This window comes from Oncorhynchus tshawytscha, linkage group LG06 (genome assembly GCF_018296145.1).
Source record: "Oncorhynchus tshawytscha isolate Ot180627B linkage group LG06, Otsh_v2.0, whole genome shotgun sequence".
In the NCBI taxonomy this organism is placed as follows: domain Eukaryota; kingdom Metazoa; phylum Chordata; class Actinopteri; order Salmoniformes; family Salmonidae; genus Oncorhynchus; species Oncorhynchus tshawytscha.
The window spans coordinates 56,947,768-56,971,500 of record NC_056434.1 but is presented as its reverse complement, the minus strand read 5'-3'; the positions used below and the strand labels follow the sequence as shown (position 1 = coordinate 56,971,500).

Below are 23,733 nucleotides of genomic sequence, written 5' to 3'. Positions count from 1 at the left end.
TTGTAAATTTGAATTTGTTTTTAACTGACTTACCTAGTTAAATAAAGATTAAATAAAACAATATTGAGAATATTACACTAATTGGAGCCAATTACACTCACTGGAGTATCTGACATAGGATTTGAAAAATCACTCATGAATACGTTACCAGTGACTTAGTTTTATTTTGGTCACACTTTGTTTGGGTAGTCGATCTGTAGATGGACTACAGATAGTATGACCATCTGTTGATAAGCAAGGTTTAGGGTTAGTAGATAGTTACTGATAGTCTGTAGAGCATCTACCAATGGACTATCCAAATAAAGTGTTACCATTCATTTTTGCTGACCTTAAAACAAAGGTCCAATGCAGCCACTTATCTCAATATCAAATCATTTCTTGGTAAATTGGGTTGCCAATTTGCATGGGAGGGGGTCCCTGGGCAAGAAAATATTTGAAGACCCTTGCACCGAATTACACTGAACAAACGTGACCGACTGCCTCGATTTGGTATTATGTAGCAACATTTGAAATTGTTTTTTTTTAACGTTGGATAAAAGTAGTCTCAGGGCTAGAAAATGGTATATAATATACTACAGTTGAGGAACATTAGGAAAGTAAGCAGCTTGGTGTGCTTTTAAAATTGATAAGCTTGTAACCCCACTTGAAAAAATGGCCCTTGAATGTTTTGGTACACCTACTGTAGAGCTCTTATTTGTCGACACCCATTCAGCATGCTTCACAGCCTCTTAAACCTTAGTCCCACCCATCTCTTTAAGGAATCACATGTAAGGCCATGTGGCAAACACACTTTATCAAATCTATGTTTATTTGTCAAATGCACAGTATACAGGTGTAAACGGTACAGTGATAGTACTTGCATAGGAGCAATATCAAAAACAAAGTGTCCAGATAAAAAAATGTTATTAATATTTTGTTATTAGATGACACCCAACACACTTGTCTAAATTGATGGGCCATGTGAAGGAAATGCTATAACCATCCCTCACTGTCTGGGTCCCTATTGTCTAGACATGTACACATGTTCATGAAATACAATCGATGGCCGTAATCACCCCCAGACACACCAGCTAATTTGATGGATCGTGTAATAATCCGGCCGAAGTGGAGTCTTTTTAGATATGTAGCTAGCTAAACAATGAACCGGCATAACCCCAACTCATACTACTACCAATACAAACATTGTCATAGCTGTATGGCAGTATGTAACGCCAGTATGCAACTATCTCTTAACATTTTTAGTAGCCTACAGCATAACTCTTATGGACAGATATGACTTGTTTCACCCGTGCACATTACCATTAACCCCTTCATTATAGTGGCGATGAAATGTTCACCAAACGTCACCCCAATCCGTTAAGCAGTTCTTTCATATAAATAGGATAAATCATTTGCAAATTTGTCAACCGTGACACTCGAATCACAGAGTCAGATTCATTATGACCTTGAACTCCCATTTGAATACTCAGGAAAGGTGTTGATATAATTAAAACCAGTAGCAGGTAATAAGCTGAGTTTGCTCTAAAACTTAGTGCATATATCAAATTTAGGGTAGGGCTGCTCATCTGAATTTCCTGTCTTTTTTTGTCTCTGGTTGTCAGGATGAGGAGGCTGGAGGCCCTGTCTTAATGAGGTGTGTGTGTGTGGTGTGCTAATCTATACATTTATGCTGACGTGTCGAAAAACAAGGGCGCACACGGGTTACATGCCTCCCGCGGAAAGCCTAGGCCTCTCTCTGACCTCAGGCACGTTTTAAACACGCGCATGCACACACACATACACTTTGTCACAATCTCTGTTTGATTGACATAGACATAGGAGAATTGCCCTCTCCACAGGGTAAACGCTTATGCTGCAGCCAGGCGCCAACACACTCCTCTCTACCTACACACAAATACACGCAGAAACTTCTCTCTCTCCCCACCCAGCCAAGTGTATGTGGTCTTGCTGTGCTTTAACTGGTGCTGTTTATTGAAAGTGTGTGTTTGGGTAGTAAAGCCAGGTGATATGGTGCCAAGTCGCTAGGAGAGACTGAGGCCTTCTATTCTCTTCCATCTTTACAAGTCCCAGTCTGACATTACCCATAATAACAGATTCCCTCTGGAATAACACATACACACATTTGCACGCACACGCACAGAACTACACTCATGTAAGGGATAGTTGATTGGTGCTGTGATTAATGCGATAACGATTATTTTATCAAATCAATTAACTATGTTTAATTATTACGATGATTACATGAATCATATAACAATTAGTTAAGTAGTAATCTGGGGCACCATTGGAAAAGTTTATTTAACGAGTTACTGTTTCCCAAATTAACTCAAAAATATCAGAATATCTTGATATACTATCTATCATCCATCAATCATTTCCTCCTATTTCATTCTAATTCTGAATGTTGTAATATCCTATAAATCTGCACGAACCCTAGTCTCCATGATGAATCAGCAATACACAAATTTGCTTATTTATTTACTAACCACACTGCTCAAAAAAATAAAGGGAACACTTAAACACAATGTAACTCCAAGTCAATCACACTTCTGTGAAATCAAACTGTCCACTTAGGAAGCAACACTGATTGACAATAAATTTCACATGCTGTTGTGCAAATGGAAATTATAGGTGGAAATTATAGGCAATTAGCAAGACACCCCCAATAAAGGAGTGGTTCTGCAGGTGGTGACCACAGACCATTTCTCAGTTCCTATGCTTCCTGGCTGATGTTTTGGTCACTTTTGAATGCTGGCGGTGCTTTCACTCTAGCGGTAGCATGAGACGGAGTCTACAACCCACGCAAGTGGCTCAGGTAGTGCAGCTCATCCAGGATGGCACATCAATGCGAGCTGTGGCAAGAAGGTTGGCTGTGTCTGTCAGCGTAGTGTCCAGAGCATGGAGGCGCTACCAGGAGACAGGCCAGTACACCAGGAGATGTGGAAGAGGCTGTAGGAGGGCAACAACCCAGCAGCAGGACCGCTACCTCCACCTTTGTGCAAGGAGGAGCAGGAGGAGCACTGCCAGAGCCCTGCAAAATGACCTCCAGCAGGCCACAAATGTGCATGTGTCTGCTCAAACGGTCAGAAACAGACTCCATGAGGGCCCGACGTCCACAGGTGGGGGTAGTGCTTACAGCCCAACACCGTGCAGGACGTTTGGCATTTGCCAGAGAACACCAGATTGGCAAATTCGCCACTGGCACCCTGTGCTCTTCACAGATTAAAGCAGCTTCACACTGAGCACATGTGACAGACGTGACAGAGTCTGGAGACGCCGTGGAGAACGTTCTGCTGCCTGCGACATCCTCCAGCATGACCGGTTTGGCGGTGGATCAGTCATGGTGTGGGGTGGCATTTCTTTGGGGGGCCGCACAGCCCTCCATGTGCTTGCCAGAGGTAGCCTGACTGCCATTAGGTACCGAGATGAGATCCTCAGACCCCTTGTGAGACCATATGCTGGTGCGGTTGGCCCTGGGTTCCTCCTAATGCAAGACAATTCTAGACCTCATGTGGCTGGAGTGTGTCAGCAGTTCCTGCAAGAGGACGGCATTGATGCTATGGACTGGCCCACCTGTTCCCCAGACCTGAATCCAATTGAGCACATCTGGGACATCATGTCTCGCTCCATCCACCAACGCCATGTTGCACCACAGACTGTCCAGGAGTTGGCGGATGCTTTAGTCCAGGTCTGGGAGGAGATCCCTCAGGAGACCATCCTCCACCTCATCAGGAGCATGCCCAGGCGTTGTAGGGAGGTCATACAGGCATGTGGAGGCCACACACACTACTGAGCCTCATTTTGACTAGTTTTAAGGACATTACATCAAAGTTGGATCAGCCTGTAGTGTGGTTTTCCACTTTAATTTTGAGTGTGACTCCAAATCCAGACCTCCATGGGGTGATACATTTGATTTCCATTGATAATTTTTGTGTGATTTTGTTGTCAGCACATTCAACTATGTAAAGAAAAAAGTATTCAATAAGAATATTTCATTAATTCAGATCTAGGATGTGTTATTTTAGTGTTCCCTTTATTTTTTTGAGCAGTGTAAATAATCACACAGAATTACATAACCACACACACAGGATAGATTATACATTAGTTACTAACATATGATGCAATGAAAAGTCCCTAGTGGACTAACCCGATATGACCGCTTGTTGCACAATGAAAAGGGGGCCGGGAGAAGGGACACAGGAATTCAACTATCGTACATACAGTTAAATAATACGCTCAATGTAAATATGGATATATAGCACCCTATCAACCGCTCACTCGGATTTAGAAATACAATGTACATATTTATGCTTGTATGTCTTTGTTGTCTCTCTCTGGTGAAATCACTTGATCCATCTAAGTCTCTGGTTGTGTAATTCTCTGCTTTGTCCACCAGAGGTCACCATGTCCTTTGTAGTCATAGCTTCTTGATCTCGGAGTGTCAGAGTGAATCTTCATTCTGGAAGTGTTCGTTAGAATGGGTCCTTCAAAGTACTACCCGGTGGTTCTCAGTCGAGTTTACTAGACTAAAGTACTTAAACAGCTGCAGACTGATGTTCCTGTGTTGTCTTCTTTGAGAGAGAGTTTCAGAGTTTCTAACCATTTCATATCTTTCAGCTCATGCTGTCGGTCACACTGGTCTTTAGTTTTAAACCATTGCTCAGCCGCGTAGCCACCGCTTCACACTGTCTGGTCTCTATAGAGATTTAAATTCCTACCATTTCAACGTGCAGCCACCGCTCCACGTTTTCTGGTCTTTATTGTCTAACCATTCGTGACGTCCTGCTTACCGTCCGCCTACTTGGTCTAATGTAAATTCTTCAGCGAGTCCTTTTAAACACTTGGGGGAGAAGGGCATTCCCTCCTTTTGTCAAAATGTCTGTGCTCACATGGGCATGGTTACTGACTTAGTGGCTTGCGAAAGTATTCACCCCCTTGGCATTTTTCCTATTTTGTTGCCTTACAATCTGGAATTAAAATTGATTTTTGGGGGTTTGTATCATTTGATTTACACAACATGCCTACCACTTTGAAGATGCAAAATATTTTTTATTGTGAAACAAACAATGAATAAGACAAAAAAAACTGAACTTGAGTCAATACTTTGTAGAGACCTTTTTCAACAATTAGAGCTGCAAGTCTATTGGGGTATGTCTCTATAAGCTTGGCACATCTAGCCACTGGGATTTCTGCCCATTCTTCAAGGCAAAACTGCTCCAGCTCCTTCAAGTTGGATGGGTTCCGCTGGTGTACAGCAATCTTTAAATCATACCGCAGATTCTCAATTGGATTGAGGTCTGGGATTTGACTAGGCCATTCCAAGACATTAAAATGTTTCCCTTTAAACCACTCGAGTGTTGCTTTAGCAGTGTACTTAGGGTCATTGTCCTGCTTGAAGGTGAACCTCTGTCCCAGTCTCAAACCTGTTCCAGTCTTCCAGAGATTTTTCTCAAGAATTTCCCTGTATTTAGCGCCATCCATCATCCTTCAATTCTGATTTCCCAGTCCCTGCTGATGAAAAACATCCCCAAAACATGATGCTGCCACCACCATGCTTCACTGTGGGGATGGTGTTCTCAGTGTGATGAGAGGTTTTGGGTTTACGCCAGACACAGCTTTTTCCTTGATGGCCAAAAAGCTCAATTTTAGTCTCATCTGACCAGAGTACCACATGTTTGGGAAGTCTTCGCCTTTTGGCGAACAACAAACATGTTTGCTTATTTTTTTCTGGACACTCTTCCGTAAAGCCCAGCTCTGTGGAGTGTACGGCTTAAAGTGGTCCTATGGACAGATACGCCAATCTCTGCTGTGGATCTTTGCAGCTCCTTCAGGGTTATCTGTGGTCTCTTTGTTGCCTCTCTGATTAATGCCCTCTTTGCATTGTCCATGAGTTTTTGTGGGCGGCACTTTCGTGGCAGGTTTGTTGTGGTGCCATATTTTTTCCATTTTTAACGGAATAATAATAATGGATTTATTGGTGCTCCGTGGGATGTTCGAAGTTTCTGATATTTTTTTATAACCCAACCCTGATCTGTACTTCTCCACAACTTTGTCCCTGACCTGTTTGGAGAGCTCCTTGGTCTTCATTGTGCCGCTTTCTTGGTGGCGCCCCTTGCTTAGTGGTGTTGCTGACTCTGTGGCCTTTCAGTACAGGTGTGTATAAATACTGAGATCATGTGACACTTAGATTGCACACAGGTGGACTTTATTTAATTAATTGTGTGATTTCTGAAGGGAATTGGTTGCATCAGATCTTATTTAGGGGCTTCATAGCAAAGGGGGTGAATACATATGCACGCACCACTTTTCGTTTGTTTATTTTTTAGAATTTGAAACCAGTTTAAAAAAAAATAATAATAACAATTTCACTTCACCATTTTGGACTATTTTGTGTATGTCCATTACATGAAATCCAAATAAAAATCAATTTAAATTACAGGTTGTAATGCAACAAAATAGGAAAACTGCCAAGGGGGATGAATACTTTTGCAAGGCACTGTATCAAAAGACTATATGAAAACCCATTATCTCATTTAGAAGGCTAAAAATCATATTTCATCTTCTCACAAATTGTTTAATTTTTAATCATATAAGAGCCACAACATTTAGATGTAAATCTGATAACTGAGAAATATACACATTCAGAGATAGTTTCTGTTCTACCATCCTTAGTTCCATTACAAATTAGAAACTTATTTGACATGATTGTTTAGAGCCACACGAACCATTCACCACATTTATGTTAGAAATGTCCAAACTTTTGATGTTACAGTACTGCAAATTCTCTCTGTGGTATCAACGGGATTTTTAACTTCCATTTCTGAAGAGTGGGAGAGGAGTTCCTGCAAGGTATTTACGACTTGGTTGTTAAGTCATAAAACTCATGAGAGGGGGGGGCGGGGGCGCTGATCTGCCACCTATGATTCTCACCCAAGAGGGCAAGTCATGACATTGGTCAAGATCACTGTCTCTCCGCTGACCCAGTCAATCAGTAAACAGAACAAAGATGTTCTAAGATTCAATAAACCACCTTGTTATTCAGAAGAGGTAGGACTAACAACCACATTCTACACGATGCGGAAGAAAAGGACAGAAATAAATTGCCTGTTGAATATAGAGCCTCTCCTAGGCAATTAGTACAGGAAGGTGTGCTCGCCACCTCTGCTAGGCAATTAGTGTTAGCTCTTCATGCTCCCCTGGTTTCTCAGCGGCAGCTGTTTATCGGCAGTCGTGTCAGTGACGGTTTGTCGCGAAACTAAGACTCACTGAAACAAAGACTGTTCTGCCGAGTTGTTCGAGGAAGGAAAGAGAGGAGGGCTTCACACCACTCACTTGAGTATCTTACCTAGTTATTTACAGTTGAACTAATTTTGCTATTTTGTTGCTTTGTCAACTGTGTGTGTTTTCTTTACCTGTTTGCACCTCTCCCTGTAGGCTTTACAGACACTCCCCAACCCTTTGTTGCAACCCTTCTAATTTAGTGTAGCCTGCATGCACAACCCATGTAGAATTCCAGGTCTCTGGCAGCGTTTGGAACTGCCGATCTGCAGTCAAGAACGCCGAGTTAATTTCAGCCGATGCTACCCTTCAGTCCCTTGACTTTTTCACCCTGATGAGCACTGCTTCTCCAGCTGCTCTTCATCTGACTGTTTTCTCTTATAGTCTGAGAGCATCTGGTCGTCATGGTGGTGGCACAGGTCTACTCATTTCTCCTAAATGGAGATTTTCTCCCTCTCATCTGTCCATCTACTCATTTAAATGCCATACTGTCACTTGTCCACTCAAGCTTAACATTGTCATCTATCCCCCACCAGGTACCCCTGGAGAATTCCTCAATGAGCTTGACACCGTGATAAGCTCATTTCCTGATGATGGCTCACCGTTCTTCATACTTGGCAACTTCAACTTCCCGACGTCTGCCTTCGAATCATTTCTTTCCAATTCTCTTTCTCCTCCTTCCCTCTTTTGACCTCACCCTTTCCCAATCCCTTCCAACTCACAAGGCAGGCAATATGCTTGACCTCATCTTTACCAAGAGGCTGCTCGCCTACTAATCTCACTGCAACACCCCTCCAGGTCTCTGATCACTACTTAGTTTCCTTTTCGGTCTGCCTTTCTCCCAACCCTAACCACTCAGCCCCTATCCAGATGGTCACCCACCGTCACAATCTTCGCCCTTCTCCTCTTCTATCCTATAATCTCTCCCTTCTGCTAAATCAAATCAAATGTATTTATATAGCCCTTCGTACATCAGCTGATATCTCAAAGTGCTGTACAGAAACCCAGCCTAATACCCCAAACAGCAAGCAATGCAGGTGTAGAAGCACGGTGGCTAGGAAAAACTCCCTAGAAAGGCCAAAACCTAGGAAGAAACCTAGAGAGGAACCAGGCTATGTGGGGCGCCAGTCCTCTTCTGGCTGTGCCGGGTGGAGATTATAACAGAACATGGCCAAGATGTTCAAATGTTCAGAAATGACCAGCATGGTCAAATAATAATAATCACAGGCAGAACAGTTTAAACTTGAGCAGCAGCACGGCCAGGTGGACTGGGGACAGCAAGGAGTCATCATGTCAGGTAGTCCTGAGGCATGGTCCTAGGGCTCAGGTCCTCCGAGAGAGAGCAAGAAAGAGAGAGAGAGAGAGAATTAGAGAGGGCATACTTAAATTCACACAGGACACCGGATAGGACAGGAGAAGTACTCCAGATATAACAAACTGACCCTAGCCCCCTGACACATAAACTACTTCAGCATAAATACTGGAGGATTCTCCCTTCTGTCTTATGATTGTGCCTCTTCGACCCTACTCTCCTCCCTTTCCGCATCCTATGACTCTCACTGTCTCCTTTCTTACAGGCCGGATCGGCCTTCCACTTCTGCTCCGTGGCTGAGTGACTCATTGCGAGCCTACAGAACAGGGTTGTGGGCAGCTGAGTGAAATGGAGGAAAACTAAACTTTTAAAGAACCTTCTCTTCCTCTATCAGCTGCTAAAGCCACTTTCTACCATGCTAAATTTCAAACTTCTGCCTAACCCTAGGAAACACTTTTCCACCTTCTCCCTCCTTAATCATCCACCCCTTCCCTCCTCCCTCTGCGGACGACTTTGTCAACCACTTTGAAAAAAAAGTTGACGACATCCGCTACTCATTCACTCAGCCGATTGAGTCCACTGGTCTCATTCACACAGAACTACCCTACGCCTTGACCTCTTTCTCCCCTCTCCAGATGACATGCTGCGACTGGTGGGTCTGGCCACCCGACAACTTGCCTGCTCAATCCCATCCCCTCATCCTTCTCCAGATTATCTCTGGAGACCTTCTCCCATTCCTCACTTCCCTCATCAACTCCTCCCTGACCACTGGCTGCGTCTCCTCTGACTTTAATTTATTTTCTTTCCAAAACACTTGAGCGTGCTGTCTGATTAACTTTCTCGTTATCTTTCTCAGAACGATCTTCTTGACCCTAACCAGTCAGGCTTCAAGACGGGTCACTCAACTGAGACTGCTTTTCTCTTTTCACGGAGGCTCTCCGCAATGCCAAAGCCGACTCTCCTCTGTTCTCATCCTCCTAGATCTATCTGCTGCCTTTGACACCGTGAACCATCAGATCCTCCTCTCCACCCTCTCAGGGCTGGGCGTCTCAGGCTATGCACACACTTGGATTGCATCCTACCAGGCAGGCCGCGCCTACCGGGTGACGTGGAGAGGATCTGTGTCTGCACCATGTACTCTCTCTACTGGTGTCCCCCAGGGCTGGTTCTTAGGCCTCTTCTCTCTATACATCAAGTCACTCGGCTCCGTCATATCCTCACATGGCGTCTCCTATCATTGCTATGCGGATGACACTCAACAACCTTTCTCATCCCCCCCTTCTGACACCCATGTGGCGACACGCATCTCTGCGTGCCTGGCAGATATCTTAACTTGGATGTCGGCCTACCACCTCAAGCTACACCTCGACAAGATCGAATTGCTCTTCCTCCCGGGGAAAGCCTATCCACTCAGACCTCCATCACGGTTGACAACTCCAGTGTCACCCTCCCAGAGTTCAAAGAACCTTGGCGTGATCCTGGACAACACTGGGTCGTTCTCTACAAACATCACAGCAGTGACTCACTCCTGCAGGTTCATCCTCTACAACATCTGTAGAGTACGACACTACTTCACACAGGAAGTGCCACAGGTTCTAATCCAGGCACTTGTCCTCTCCCGTCTGGCCTACTGCAACTCGCTGTTGGCTGGGCTCGTCGCTTGTGCCATCAAACCCCTTCAACTTATCCAGAATGCAGCAGCACGCCTGGTTTTCAACTTTCCCAAGTTCTCTCATGTCACCCCGCTCCTCCGCACACTCGTCTAGCTGAAGCCCGCATCCACAACAAGACCACGGTGCTTACCTACGGAACAGCAGGAGGAACTGCCCCTCCCTACCTTCAGCTATGCTCAAACCCTACACCCCAATCCGAGTACTCCAATCTGCCACCTCAGGTCTCTTGGCCCTCCCACCCCTAAGGGAGGGCAGCTCCCACTCAGCCAAGTCCAAGCTCTTCTCTGTCCTGGCACCCCTATTGGGGAACCATCTTCCCCCTGAAGCTAGGACAGCAGAGTCCCTGCCCATCTTCCAAAAACATCTGAAACTCTACCTCTTCAAACAGTATCTTAAATAATCCTCCTCCTCACCTCGACCCACCCCCCCAAAATATAAATGAAATAAACACAACCTGCACTTGACCCCCACCCCACTTCTAAGTCTGACTCTACTGACAGCTACATTATTGAGGAACATTTTACTTTCTATGACTGTGATATGTGGTTGTCCCACCTAGCTATCTATTTTAAGATGGAAGCACTAACTGTAAGTCGCTCTGGATAGGTGTTTCTCAGTGACTCTTAAAGAAAGAACATTATTCTCTCTCTCATGGGATTAAAGATTTCCATGAAGAGAGCGGAAAGACATTGTCATTGAAGACAGTTTTGTGCTCGAGTCGCTTGTTTATTTAGATAAACGCGACTGAATTGAAACAACTTTTCTTTTGACAATATTATCCATGACCTAGTTGCAGGTTATCTGATCATCAAAGGTTGATTATCCACAAGGTCATGGTTTGATGACTATTTGATTATTTCACCAACTTGTATTGAATTATTCTGGTATTAGTTATTGAAGGTCTGTGTGAGAAATACTTTGTTACACCTTGCTGAGTACTGTATGTGGTTTTGAGAAGGCTGCTGTTGTATTTGAGTGTTATAATGCTGATTGTTTGGGAAACCAATCCACTGCTCTTTATTATTTTCATTGAGTGTTATCAGTCTGAAGCTATATCACAGTGAGTGATTGTATATATTGACTATTGAGACACCATACTGTTGCTTTTTTGTTTTGCTGTGTTGACTGTCAAGACTCAACCATACCACTGCTCCTAGTAGATGCAGACTGTTCATGTGAAACATTCTATAATTATAAAATAATAATTAAAGAATCTGGTACACTTCCTGTGAATTGATGGAATTACATCAAACAATCCTAAATGTTTATCTGGACTCACCGTGTGGATTGATTTAACAGAGAACATACCATTGTACTCTTACACACATGATAATCCCCCTCTCTCGCTCTCCATGTCTCTCTCACGTCCTCTTATCAGTCTCTCTGTCTCTGACTGGTTGTCAGAGGTACTTTAGTTGTGTTCATCAGAAGTGCCACTAACTAGGTCTGGCTCTAACACTAATGCTCTCCTCCTGAGTGGATCATTATATCCTTCTGTTCTGAGAGAGATCACTCCACCTCTTCTTTCCTCTTCTCTCCAAATCTCCTGTTAGAGCTGAGATGAGAGGGATGGAGAGGAAAGATGGAAAAAGTTAGTGAATTAGGCTTAGAGGTGTTTTAATGAGTGAGACATTTGGTTTTAGTCTGAATCTGTGGCACCTCTGCCTTATTGACATCCCTATAGATACATCATGTTGCATTGATCAATGTTGATGAAACCACATGAAACAGACCACACTGGATCCACAAATCAATTCTGTATGCTGCTTTCTTGGCCAGGGCTCACTCGAAAGAGATGCCAATCTCAGTGACTTCCCTGGTTAAATAAAGAATACATGAATAAACACGGTTGTCAAAGCCCTGGAGCCCCTCGTCTCGGTCCTGACCCTCTCACTCCAGAGACACTACCCAATTTACCTCTGACCTGGAAGAAGTTTGCCCCCTCCGCAGACCCATGTCAGTGGACGTCCGGTGGTCCTTACGGACCGAGGGGTCTGGAGCCGCTCACCAGGCAGGGGCCCTGGAGGAGAGAGGGATGGATGTAGGGAATGAGTGAACGAACGTGGGAAGGAGGACTGGGGATGGATTTGTTTATAAGGGGAGCGGATGTTTGGATTGTCTGACGGAGGAAGGGGGAGAAGGAGAGACCTGGTCTCCTCTCTTGTGACAGCTCTGCTCAGTGTTATTGGCAAGGTTAATTGGGCAGCTAAAAGCCTCAGCCTCTCTGTCCTCCAGCTCTGTTGGACTGTCTGGATGCGTCCCAAATGGCACCATATTCCCTACAGTGCACTATATAGGTAGTAGGGTACCATTTGGGATGCAAACGCTGTTTAATAGTCCCTCTGTTTTTGCTCTCCACTGGGGGGAAATAGCGTGTAGGCTCCATTCTGCTGTCAACTCTGTGATGGACATGCTCAGGAATGTCTGTGTCCCTCCTAACAGAGCTCCATTCTGCTTTTCACTGCCAGATAGCATGATGCTAACAGAGCTCCATTCTGCTTTTCACTGCCAGATAGCATGATGCTAACAGAGCTCCATTCCGCTTTTCACTGCCAGATAGCATGATGCTAACAGAGCTCCATTCTGCTTTTCACTGCCAGATAGCATGATGCTAACAGAGCTCTAACCTGTCCCCAAGACCAAAAAAAGAGTGCCCCCCCCCCCTCCACACACACACACACACACACACAAATTCAGGACTTTATGTCCTGAATACAAAGCGTTATGTTTGGGGCAAATCCAACATAACGCATCACTAAATAGCAGTCTTCATATTTTTTGATGTATGGTGGTGGCTGTATGCCAAGAGTGTGCAAAGCTGTCTTCAAGGCAATGGGTGGCTACTTTGAAGAATCTAAATATGTTTTATATTTGGGTGGCTACTTTGAAGAATCTAAATTTGTTTAACACTTATTTTTGGTTACTACATGATGCCATATGTGTAATTTCATAACCTCAGTTTTGAGGTTATTCTACAATGTAGAAAATAGTAAAAAATAAAGAAAATCCCTTAAATGAGTAGGTGTGTCCAAACTTTTGACTGGTACTGTATGTCAGCTTAAATCTATGTATGGCTGTGTAGCAATGATCAATAACCAACTTGACAGAGCTTGAAAAAATTTGCAAATATTGTACTATCTTGGTGTGCAATGCTCTTAGACTTACACAGTAATCACTGCCAAAGGTGATTCTATCATGTATTGACTCAGGGGTGTGAATACTTACGTTATGGGGAATTGTGTGTAGATGGGTGAAGAAAATACATCTATTTAATCCATTTTGAATTTGGCTGTAACAGAAAATATGGAAGTCAAGTGTTATGAATACTTGTTTACTCTTGTGAAGCTACAGGCGTAAATATTCAAGTTGTGAGATATTGCTGATTTTGTTTTTCGTTTCAAAAGATGAAACTGATATGTAATAGATTTCACGAATCAGCATTTTTAGAAGAGATGAAAACAAATGAGTGTTTAAATAAAACATGATGCAAAACTGTCGATTCAATAATATCTCACTCAAAATATACATATCCCCCTGTAGTAGAGGGAGAGGGAAAGAAAAAAGTTGGGAGCCCAAGGGCATTTTCCAATTCCTCCCTTTTTCTCATTAAACCCACGTGGAAATATTATTTAATAAAATTTTGTGCTGAGCTGTGGAAGAAACATCTTGACTAAAGTCAGAAACCATCCAGAGTGGGTCATTATTGGCCACACTATTCGTGCATTCGGTTCCCTCTCTACTCCTCATCTTCCTCTTCTCTGCGCCTTTAATAATGAACATGAAGACTGGATTTGAAGCATTAACTATATCATATTGGTTGACTAAGGTGGTCCCCTCTCTCTTCCTTCTCCTTGTCCTCCTTAGCTCCGCTTTATCATTTTCATCATGGAGTGTGAATGGATCTGAAGCATTGTTAGGGTTCTCTGTCTGGATCACATTGGTACACTAATGCCCTACAAGTGGAGAAGTGGACAGTTTATCAAAAGCTAACTCCAGTCGTCGTTGTGGGAACAGAGCAACGGAATGTAGAAAGTAAAAGTCGAGAGGCAGAAGTGCCGTGATGCATGGTCAAGTCAACACTATATAATAATAGTACTGTCCGTCTGTCTCTCCCTCTGTCTCATCTCGTATCATAACTCTTCAGCTGGAGAGCAGAGGTAGGCTTAGTTGGGTGAATATTTGTATGAGTTCATTGAAAATTGGAACAATAAGAGAAAACACACAGTTCATACACCACCCTCAGCTGGGTACCACATGTGCCTAGCTCTAGTTTGGAGAGTAACGTAATGAAGAGTGGGCGCGAGCCTTTTTTGTCTATTAATAACAATCATAACTCTCCTCCTGTTTCGCTCATTTGTCACCACGTGGCTGCACTGCCTGTGTGGAATCACCATGTTTATTTTCTCTCTCCTGGCTGACCCTACAGTGCATGGCTGAACGGTCAGTCTATCTCACGTCCTGATAGGGAAACGGCCATTGGTGTTCTACTGATTTGATAGACAGATTTGAGCCCTCAAAGTGTACGGGTTGTACTGTATTGACCTGATTCCTACTAGAGATACAGTAAGTGTGCACAATTCAGACTTTCACGTTCATTGATGTCAAAGGGAGACATGCCACAGGTGTAAAAACATGTTGGGCTTTTAAGTCAGAGTATGGCCCTTAATGTGTATGTAGTAAGGTAAACCCAGGTGACATGATATTCCCCAATGCCCTGTGCCGCCTCTCTGACTGTTGGCACTATTGTGTACTAGCTGGCACGGCTCTTCACCGCTGGAGAATGGATTGTGCCTCGGTGTGTGGACCAGGGTGGACCATTTTTAGTACTTCACTGCTCTTCGGGAACTCACTGTCAGCCTTTATGACTGAGCAACTAGTTTCGCAAAGCCGGGCCAGGAGTGAGGCCTTATAAACAACCCAAAGTCAGACCAACACACCTCCATTGCTCTAGGTTAGGGGAATTGGGGCGGGAGATAATGATGTTGATGATAATACATGGGATTTTAATACTGTACAGCAAGAGTAAAAAAACAAGAATAACAACAAAAAAAATCCTGATTTTATTACGTTACAGCCTTGTTCTAAAATGTATTAAATATTTGTTTTCCCTAATCAATCTACACACACTACTCCATAATGACAAAGCAAAAACAGGTTTGTTGAAGCACCTTTGGCAGTGATTACAGCCTCAAGCCTTTTTTGGTATGAAGCTACATGCTTGGCATACCTGTATTTGGGGAGTTTCTCCAATTTCTTCTCTGCAGATCCTCTCAAGCTCTGTCAGGTTGGATACGGAGTGTTGCTGTACATCTATTTTCAGGTCTCTCCAATGATGTTTGGGCTCTGGCTGAGACACTCAAGGACATTCAGAGACATGTCCCGAAGCCACTACTGCGTTTTCTTGGCTGTGTGCTTAGGGTTGTTGTCCTGTTGTGGAAGGTGAGTCTTCGCCCCAGTCTGAGGTCCTGAGCACTCTGGAGCAGGTTTTTATCAAGGATCTCGCTGTACTTTGCTCTGTTCATCTTTGCCTCGATCCTGACTAGTCTCCTAGTCCCTGCTACTGAAAACAATCCCCACAGCATGATGCTGCCACCACCATGCTTCACTGTAGGGATGGTGCCAGGTTTCCTCCAGACGTGACGCTTGACATTCAGGCCAAAGAGTTCAATATTGGTTACATCAGACCAGATAATGTTTTTTTATCATGGCCTGAGTTTTTAGGTGCCTTTTGACAAACTGGAAGTGGGCTGCCATGTGCCTTTTTACTGAGGATTGGCTTCCATCTGGCCACTCTAAAGGCCTGATTGGTGGACTGCTACATAAATGGTTGTCCTTCTTGAAGATTCTCCCATCTCCACAGGATTCTTTGTCACCTCCCTGACCAAGGCTCTTCTCTGGGCAGCCAATTCTAGGATGAGTATTGGTGGTTCCAAACTTCTTCCATTTAAGAATGATAGCCAGTGTGTTCTTGGGGACCTTCAAAGCTGCAGAAATTGTTTGTTACCCTTCCCCAGATCTGTGCCTCGACACAATCCTGTCTCGTAGTTCTACGGACAATTCCTTTGGCCTCATGGCTTGGTTTTTGCTCTGACATGCACTGTGGGACTTCATATATACAGATGTGCCTTTCCAAATCATGTCCAATCAATTGAATTTACCACAGGTGGATTCCAATCAAGTTGTAGAAACATCTCCAGGATGGTCAATGGAAACAGGATGCACCTGAGCTCAAATTTGAGTCTCATAGCAAAGGGTCTGAATACTTTTGTAAACAAGGTATTTGTGTAGATTGAGGATTTTTATTAATTTACTTAATCCGGTTTTGAACAAGTCTGTAACATCACAAAATGTGGAAAAGGTAAGGGTTTCTGAATACTTCCCGAATGCACTGTAGTTAAGCTAATCAGCTTTTTATTTATTTTTAAATTAACAAGAGCTGAGTAAGGCTGAGCTAAGCTGAGGGGAAATCCAGACGGTACCTGTGGTATTTGAGTCTGTTTTTGAAAGTAGCTATAGAGTCAGAGTTGTGGGTGACTGGGGGGAGAGAGTTTGGAGGCAGGGGTGCTTGTTTTGGGGATGGTTAGTAATCCAGCGTCAGAGTAGAGACAGCGGGAGTGTGTGTGTGTGTGTGTGTGTGTGTGTGTGGAGGATGTCTGAGTGGTATGAGGGGGTAAGGCCATGGAGGGTGAGGAGTAGGATCTTATAGGTGACGTGGAATATGACTGGGAGCCAGTGAAGGTGGTGCAGAGTGCAGGTGATGTGTTCTCAGTGTGTGAGGACACTGGCAGTGGCGTACTGGAACCTATCCAGGGCTTTGCTAGACACCCCAAATAGGACTCCATTGCAGTAGTCAAGACATGATGTGACAAAGGCATGTATAAGGGTCTCTACTACCGGAATTTTGAGGGATGGTCGGAGTTATGTATGTGTTTGGTTCCTGGATTCCTTTAACAATTGTCCATGCTCTAACAACCTGTCCATGCCAACAGAGGTATACGAGAACGAATGTGTTGTATGTCTACATTTATATATGTCTTGTGATTGGATTGAGCCTTACCCTGGGGCCTGTTCATAAGGATGTAACAGAACGTTACAGTTCCACTTTAAACAAGTAGGGTAGGGCCTCCCGGGTGGCGCAGTGGTTCTGGGTTTGAGCCCAGGCTCCGCCACCAGAGATTCTGGGTTCGAGCCCAGGCTCTGCCGCAGCCGGCCGTGACTGGGAGACTCATGGGGCGACACACAATTGGCCCAGCGTCATCCGTGTTAGGGAGTGTTTGGCCGACAGGGATATCCTTGTCTCATCGCGCACTAGCGACTCCTGTGGCGGGCCGGGCGCAGTGCACGCTGACCAGGTCACTAGGTGTACGGTGTAGAGGTCGACCGATTAACTGGAATGGCCGATTTAATTAGGGCTGATTTCAAGTTTTCATAACAATCGGAAATCTGTATTTTTGGGTGCCGATTCGCCTATTTAAAAAAAAAAAAAAAAAAAATTGTTTAAATTACAACTGTATTTACTCTTTTATTTAACATGGCAAGTCAGTTAATTAAGAACACATTCTTATTTTCAATGATGGCCTAGAAATGGTGGGTTATCTGCCTCGTTCAGGGGCAGAACGACAGATTTTCACCTTGTCAGCTCGGGGGATCCAATCTTGCAACCTTACAGTTAACTAGTCCAACGCAATAACGACCTGCCTCTCTCCCGTTGCACTCCACAAGGATACTGCCTGTTACGCAAATGCAGTAAGCCATGGTAAGTTGCTAGCTAGCATTAAACTTATCTTGTAAAAAACAATCAGTCATAATCACTAGTTAACTACACATGGTTCATGATATTACTAGATATTATCTAGCGTGTCCTGCGTTGCATATAATCTGACTCAGCATACAAGTATCTAAGTATCTGACTGAGCGGTGGTAGGCAGAAGCAGGCGCGGAAACATTCATTCAAACAGCACTCTCGTGCGTTTTGCCAACGTCTCTTCGTTGTGCATCAAGCATTACGCTGTTTATGACTTCAAGCCTATCAACTCCCGAGATGAGGCTGGTGTAACCGAAGTGAAATGGCTGGCTAATAGTGTTTCAAACTTCTCTCGCTCTGAGCCTTGGGGTGGTTGTTTCCCTTGCTCTGCATGGGTAACCCTGCTTTGATGTGGTGGCTGTTGTCGTTGTGTAGCTGGTTCGAGTCCAGGGAGGAGCGAGGAGAGTGGCGGAAGCTATACTGTTACACTGGCAATACTAAAGTGACTATAAGAACATCCAATAGTCAACGGTTAATTATATACAAATGGTATAGAGGGAAATAGTCCTATAATTCCTATAATAACTACAACCTAAAACTTCTTACCTGGGAATATTGAACATATGAATAACATATGTTCTCATGTTCTGAGCAAGGAACTGAAACTTTAGCTTTCTTACAAAGCACATATTGCACTTTTACTTTCTTCTCCAACACTTTGTTTTTGCATTATTTAAACCAAATTGAACATATTTCATTATTTACTTGAGGCTAAATTGATTTTATCGATGTATTATATTAAGTTAAAATAAGTGTTCATTCAGTATTGTAATTGTCAATATTACAAATAAATAAAATTAAAAACAAATCGGCCGATTTAATCGGCATCGGCCTTTTTGGCCCTTCAATAATCGGTATCGGTGTTGAAAAATCATAATCGGTCGACCTCTAGTACGGTGTTTCCTCCGACACATTGGTGCGGCTGGCTTTCGGGTTGGATGTGCGTTGTCAAGAAGCAGTGAGGCTTGGTTGGGTTGTGTTTCGGAGGACGCATGGCTCTCGACCTTCGCCTCTCCCGAGTCCGTACGGGAGTTGCAGCAATGAGACAAGACAGTAACTACTACCAATTGGATACCACGAAAAAGGGGTAAAATATATTTTTTTAATAATTTAAAAAATAGATGTATCTGTCAGGTATAGCGTTTAATAGCGGGAACCGGGTTACCGAGATTTGCTGCGACAACCAACTCATGTTTCCCGTGAGAAATAACTGCGAGAAACCAGTCAATGATCAGCATTATCAGCATTACGTGAAATTGAACTGTTAAATTATATCCAATGCCTTCTCTGCTCGATCTGCATGATCAATCAACACTCAGGGTGGGCGGCATCTCAGTATGGTGCACAGTTCACAATGCATGCATCATCTCATCAGCTGGTAACTTTTTTCCTTCTGACAGGTATAGCCTATGCTACAGTAATATTATGCCTAATACATCTGAATGATAGACTAATATAAATGTGTGTCTAATTTACACATTTCCATCTGGCTTTCGGGGTTACCTTATTTTTTCATTGTGACGATCATAAACAGTATCACTCGAATATTGTTACTTTAAATCAGTGTGCACACAAGCACTCTGTCTTTCTCCCTCTCCATCAATTGCATTCAAATTGCATTTAAAAATATAAATGCAACATGCAACAATTTCAATAAATTTACTGAGTTACAGTTCATATCAGGAAATGTCAATTGAAATAGATTAATTAGGCCCTAATCTATGGATTTCAAATGACTGGGAATACAAATATGCATCTGTTGGTCACAGGTACTCTACCTTAAAATAAAAGGTAGGGGCGTGGATCAGAAAACCAGTTAGTATCTGGTGTTACCACCATTTGCCTCGTGCAGTGTGATACATCTTCTTCACATGGAGTTGATCAGGCTGTTGATTGTGGCCTGTGGAATGTTGTCCCACTCTTTTAATGGCTCGAACTAGAACAAACTTTTTATTTATTTTATTTGACCTTTATTTAACTAGGCAAGTCAGTTAAGAACAAATTCTTATTTTCAATGTCGGCCTAGGAACAGTGGGTTAACTGCCTGTTAACCCACTGTTAACTGCTAGTCCAACGCTCTAACCACTAGGCTACCCTGCTGCCCCACAAACTGTCGCACACATCAATCCAGAGCATCCCAAACATGCTCAATTTGTGACATGTCTGGTGAGTATGCAGGCCATGGAAGAACTGGGACATTTTCAGCCTCCAGGAATTGTGTACAGATCTTTGTGACATGGGGTCGAGCATTATCATGCTAAAACATGGGGTAGTGGCTGTAGATGAATGGCACGACAATGGTCCTCAGTATCTTTTCACGGTATCTCTGCATTCAAATTGCCATTGCCAAAATAGATAATGTGTTCGTTGGCCGTAGCTTATTCCTGCCCATATTCATAACCCCACCGCCACCATGGGGCAATCTGTTCGCACCATTGACATCAGCCAACCGCTGGCCAACACAACGCCATACACATTGATTAATCTGCGAAGAGCACGGTTCTCCAGCGTGCCAGTGGTCATTGAATGTGAAACATTTGCCCACTGAAGTCGGTTACGATCCCGAACTAAAGTCCGGTCAAGACCCTGGTGAGGACAAAGATCATGCAGATGAACCTCCTTGAGATGGTTTCTGACAGTTTGTGCAGAAAGTCTTTGGTTGTGCAAATCCACAGTTTTAATCAGCTGTCTGGGTGGCTGGTCTCAGACAGTCCCGCAGGTGAAGAATCCGCATATGGCGGTCCTGGGCTGGCGTGGTTGCATGTGGTGTCAGGTTGTGTTGCTGGTTGAACGTACTGCCAAATTCTCTAAAATGATGTTGGGGGTGTTTTTTTGAAGAGAAGTTAACATTCAGTTGTCTGGCAACAGCTCTGGTGGACATTTTTGCAGTCAGCATGCCAATTGCATGCGCCCTCAAAACTTCAGACATCTTTGGCATTGTGGTGTGTGACAAAATGGCACACTTAGTGGCCTTTCATTGTCCCCAGCACAAGGAACACCTGAAATAAGCTTGTTATGCTTATGGACAATTTCTGGGATCTTTTATTTCAGCTGAAACATGGGACCGACACTTTACATGTTGAGTTTATATATTTTTGTTCAGTTTAGATAATCCTGTTCAAGATTGTTGGACAGTTCACTGTTTTCTTGCGCATTTACGCACCTGCTCTGCGCTGGCCCCTCTCCTCCTTAGCTCCTGCTAGGCTAGGCTAGAATAGCTTGTTGGGAATTTGAGCGTTTCTTATACTAATAGACTATTCGAGGAGGGATGCAAGTTTGCTCTTGTTTGTTGAACGTTAAATGAAGCAGCCAAAAGAGTTTGAAAGAAGAGAGAGAACGTGCGATAGCGAAAGGCTAAAGCAAGGAAGCTATTTATTCAGACCCATGAACATTCAATCCTCGTGAAGAGAAGCCATCTGCATCTTTTTCTAGTCCTATATTATTCAAGCATGTAATTACAATGAAGATAAGGACACGGAAACTTATTTCATTTAACGGTTGAGAGCGAAGAAGGAATAAAGGAACAATAGATGGAAGAGTAGGTAATACGCACAACATGGTTATTCCAGTCCATATAATACAGTATAATACAATACAATAGGCCTACAGTAATAGTCCACACTCAAAAAGGTTACTGAAGCTTGTTTAATTTATTTTTCCCGAAGAGCATAGGCTACATCTATGGGCTTTTATGTGTTTCTGTTGTGCGGTATAGCTGTTATATGTAGCCTATTAGATGATGGCACAATCATTTGGGATATTTTGGGCTCTGGCTCAGGAAGCATCAGGCTTGAATTTTCATGCCTATCAAAGCTCTTATCCAAACATATTTCAAATGTCCTGCCCACGGGCCCTGCTCCTTTCCCCTGGCGCTGTCAGGACCACATCAGACTATGATTTGCTAGTTGGGCCATGGGGTGGGGGGGGGTTTCAATGGGTTGGTTCTGGTGGTGTGGAACCAAATCTGATGGTTGTCTGACTCTGCTGTATATAATTTGAGCTTTAGAATGGTTGTCTGACTCTGCTGTATATAATTTGAGCTTTAGAATGGCACACGATTCTGTCCGATGGTTTTATATGCTTTAGAATGACACGTCCGGTTTTGTCTGGAAATACCAGGGAGGAAAGTGATAGATTTATTCTCTGGATGAAACAATTGTAAAACACCGGGAAAATATTCAACCTGTAGTCAGATAGAATATGGAATCAATCATCTCGGCTCAATTCAGTCTATTTCTATCTGCAATGTTCAGAACGTTTCACATCACTGAATTCACCACTTGTCTGTCTTCCTGTCCAGGTGACACACATGTACTGAAGGACCTGGGTCGTGCTCTGGTGCTGTACAGACGGACGGTCATGCCCTACGCCGCCTACGCCCGCAAACGCAAGTGCTCCAACGACGAGATGGAGGTGGCGCAGTACGCTGGCCTGGTGGGCCAGGTCTGTGCTGAGAGGATCCTGCTATACCGGGCGTAACCCACTGGGGGCGCCACCGCTACCCTGCACCTTGATCCGCTCATGTGTCTCTGTCTGTCCTGCTGTCTTTGTAAGTGCTTTCCACTGCTTCACTCTACAATAGCCTCACGAAGTTTAGCTCTACTACACATAGGCCGAACCAACACATTCAAGTATGTACCTGCTTTCAAGAAAGAATTCACACCCCTTCACTTTTTTCACATTCTGTTGTGTTACAGCCTGTATTTTAAATGGATTAAATTGAGATTGTGTCACTGGCCTAAACATAATACCCCAGAATGGAATTATGTTTTTAGAAATGTTTACAAATTAATTAAAAATGAAAGCTGAAATGTCTTGAGTATTCAACCCCTTTGTTATAGCAAGCCTAAATAAGTTTAGAAGTAGAAATGTTTAGAAGTAGAAATGTGCAAGTCACATACTAATTTCATATACAGTACGCTATCGCAAAAATAATAATTTTGGTTGCCTTTAAGAAGGCTTTGGGTAAAAAAAACACAATAGCATTTTGATTAGTTTGTTACTGTAGGACAGTCAAGATCACTTTCGCAGCCAAAAAGCAAGCGGCGATCTACTGCTCAGAATTTTCTTAAAACATAACTTAAGACATGAACCTAATAAAAACAGTTGTGTAGGAATGAAGTCTGTGCAGTAGGTATAGTACATTATCACAGCATATTGGCTATATGCCTGGCCTGCCAATATTGTTCTTCTCAGACCATATTATATTTCAAACTCAAGCTTTGATAACAAAATAAATCAGTTGGCAAGGCACATCTGAGCATGAATTTAAATATATTTTTCAAATAATTCGCTTTTTTATTGTACCAAAAGTATGTGGACACATGCTCGTCGACCATCTCATTCCAAAATAATGGGGATTAATATGAAGTTGGTCCCCACTTTGCAGCTATAACAGCCTCCACTATTCAGGGAAGGCCTTCCACTAGATGCTGGAACATTGCTGTGAGGACTTTATTCCATTCAGCCACAAGAGAATTAGTGAGGTCGGGCACTGATGTTGGGTGGTTAGGACTGGCTCTCAGTCAGCGTTCCAATTCATCCCAAAGGTGTTCGATGGGGTTGAGGTCAGGGCTCTGTGCAGGCCAGTCAAGTTCTTCCACACCGATCTCGACAAAACATTTCTGTATGGACCTTGCTTTGTGTACCCCAAACTGTTGCCACAA

General features: G+C 43.5%; 1 protein-coding gene across 5 annotated transcripts in view; it reads left to right on the top strand.

The window, feature by feature from the left end:
• Positions 1 to 23,430, top strand: part of LOC112252741 (arginyl-tRNA--protein transferase 1) — a 193,479-nt gene extending 170,049 nt beyond the window's left edge. For 3 of the 5 annotated variants that reach the window (XM_024424256.2, XM_024424259.2, XM_042323427.1), the window contains one exon: positions 22,368 to 23,430. In XM_024424256.2, the coding sequence (XP_024280024.1) occupies positions 22,368 to 22,546 (179 nt within the window). In that variant the 3' untranslated portion in view covers positions 22,547 to 23,430. Of the gene's footprint in view, positions 1 to 7,814; positions 8,224 to 22,367 lie in introns of those variants that run through there. The other 2 variants (XM_024424258.2, XM_024424257.2) reach the window with 2 other exon arrangements.
• The last annotated feature ends 303 nt before the right edge of the window (positions 23,431 to 23,733 follow it).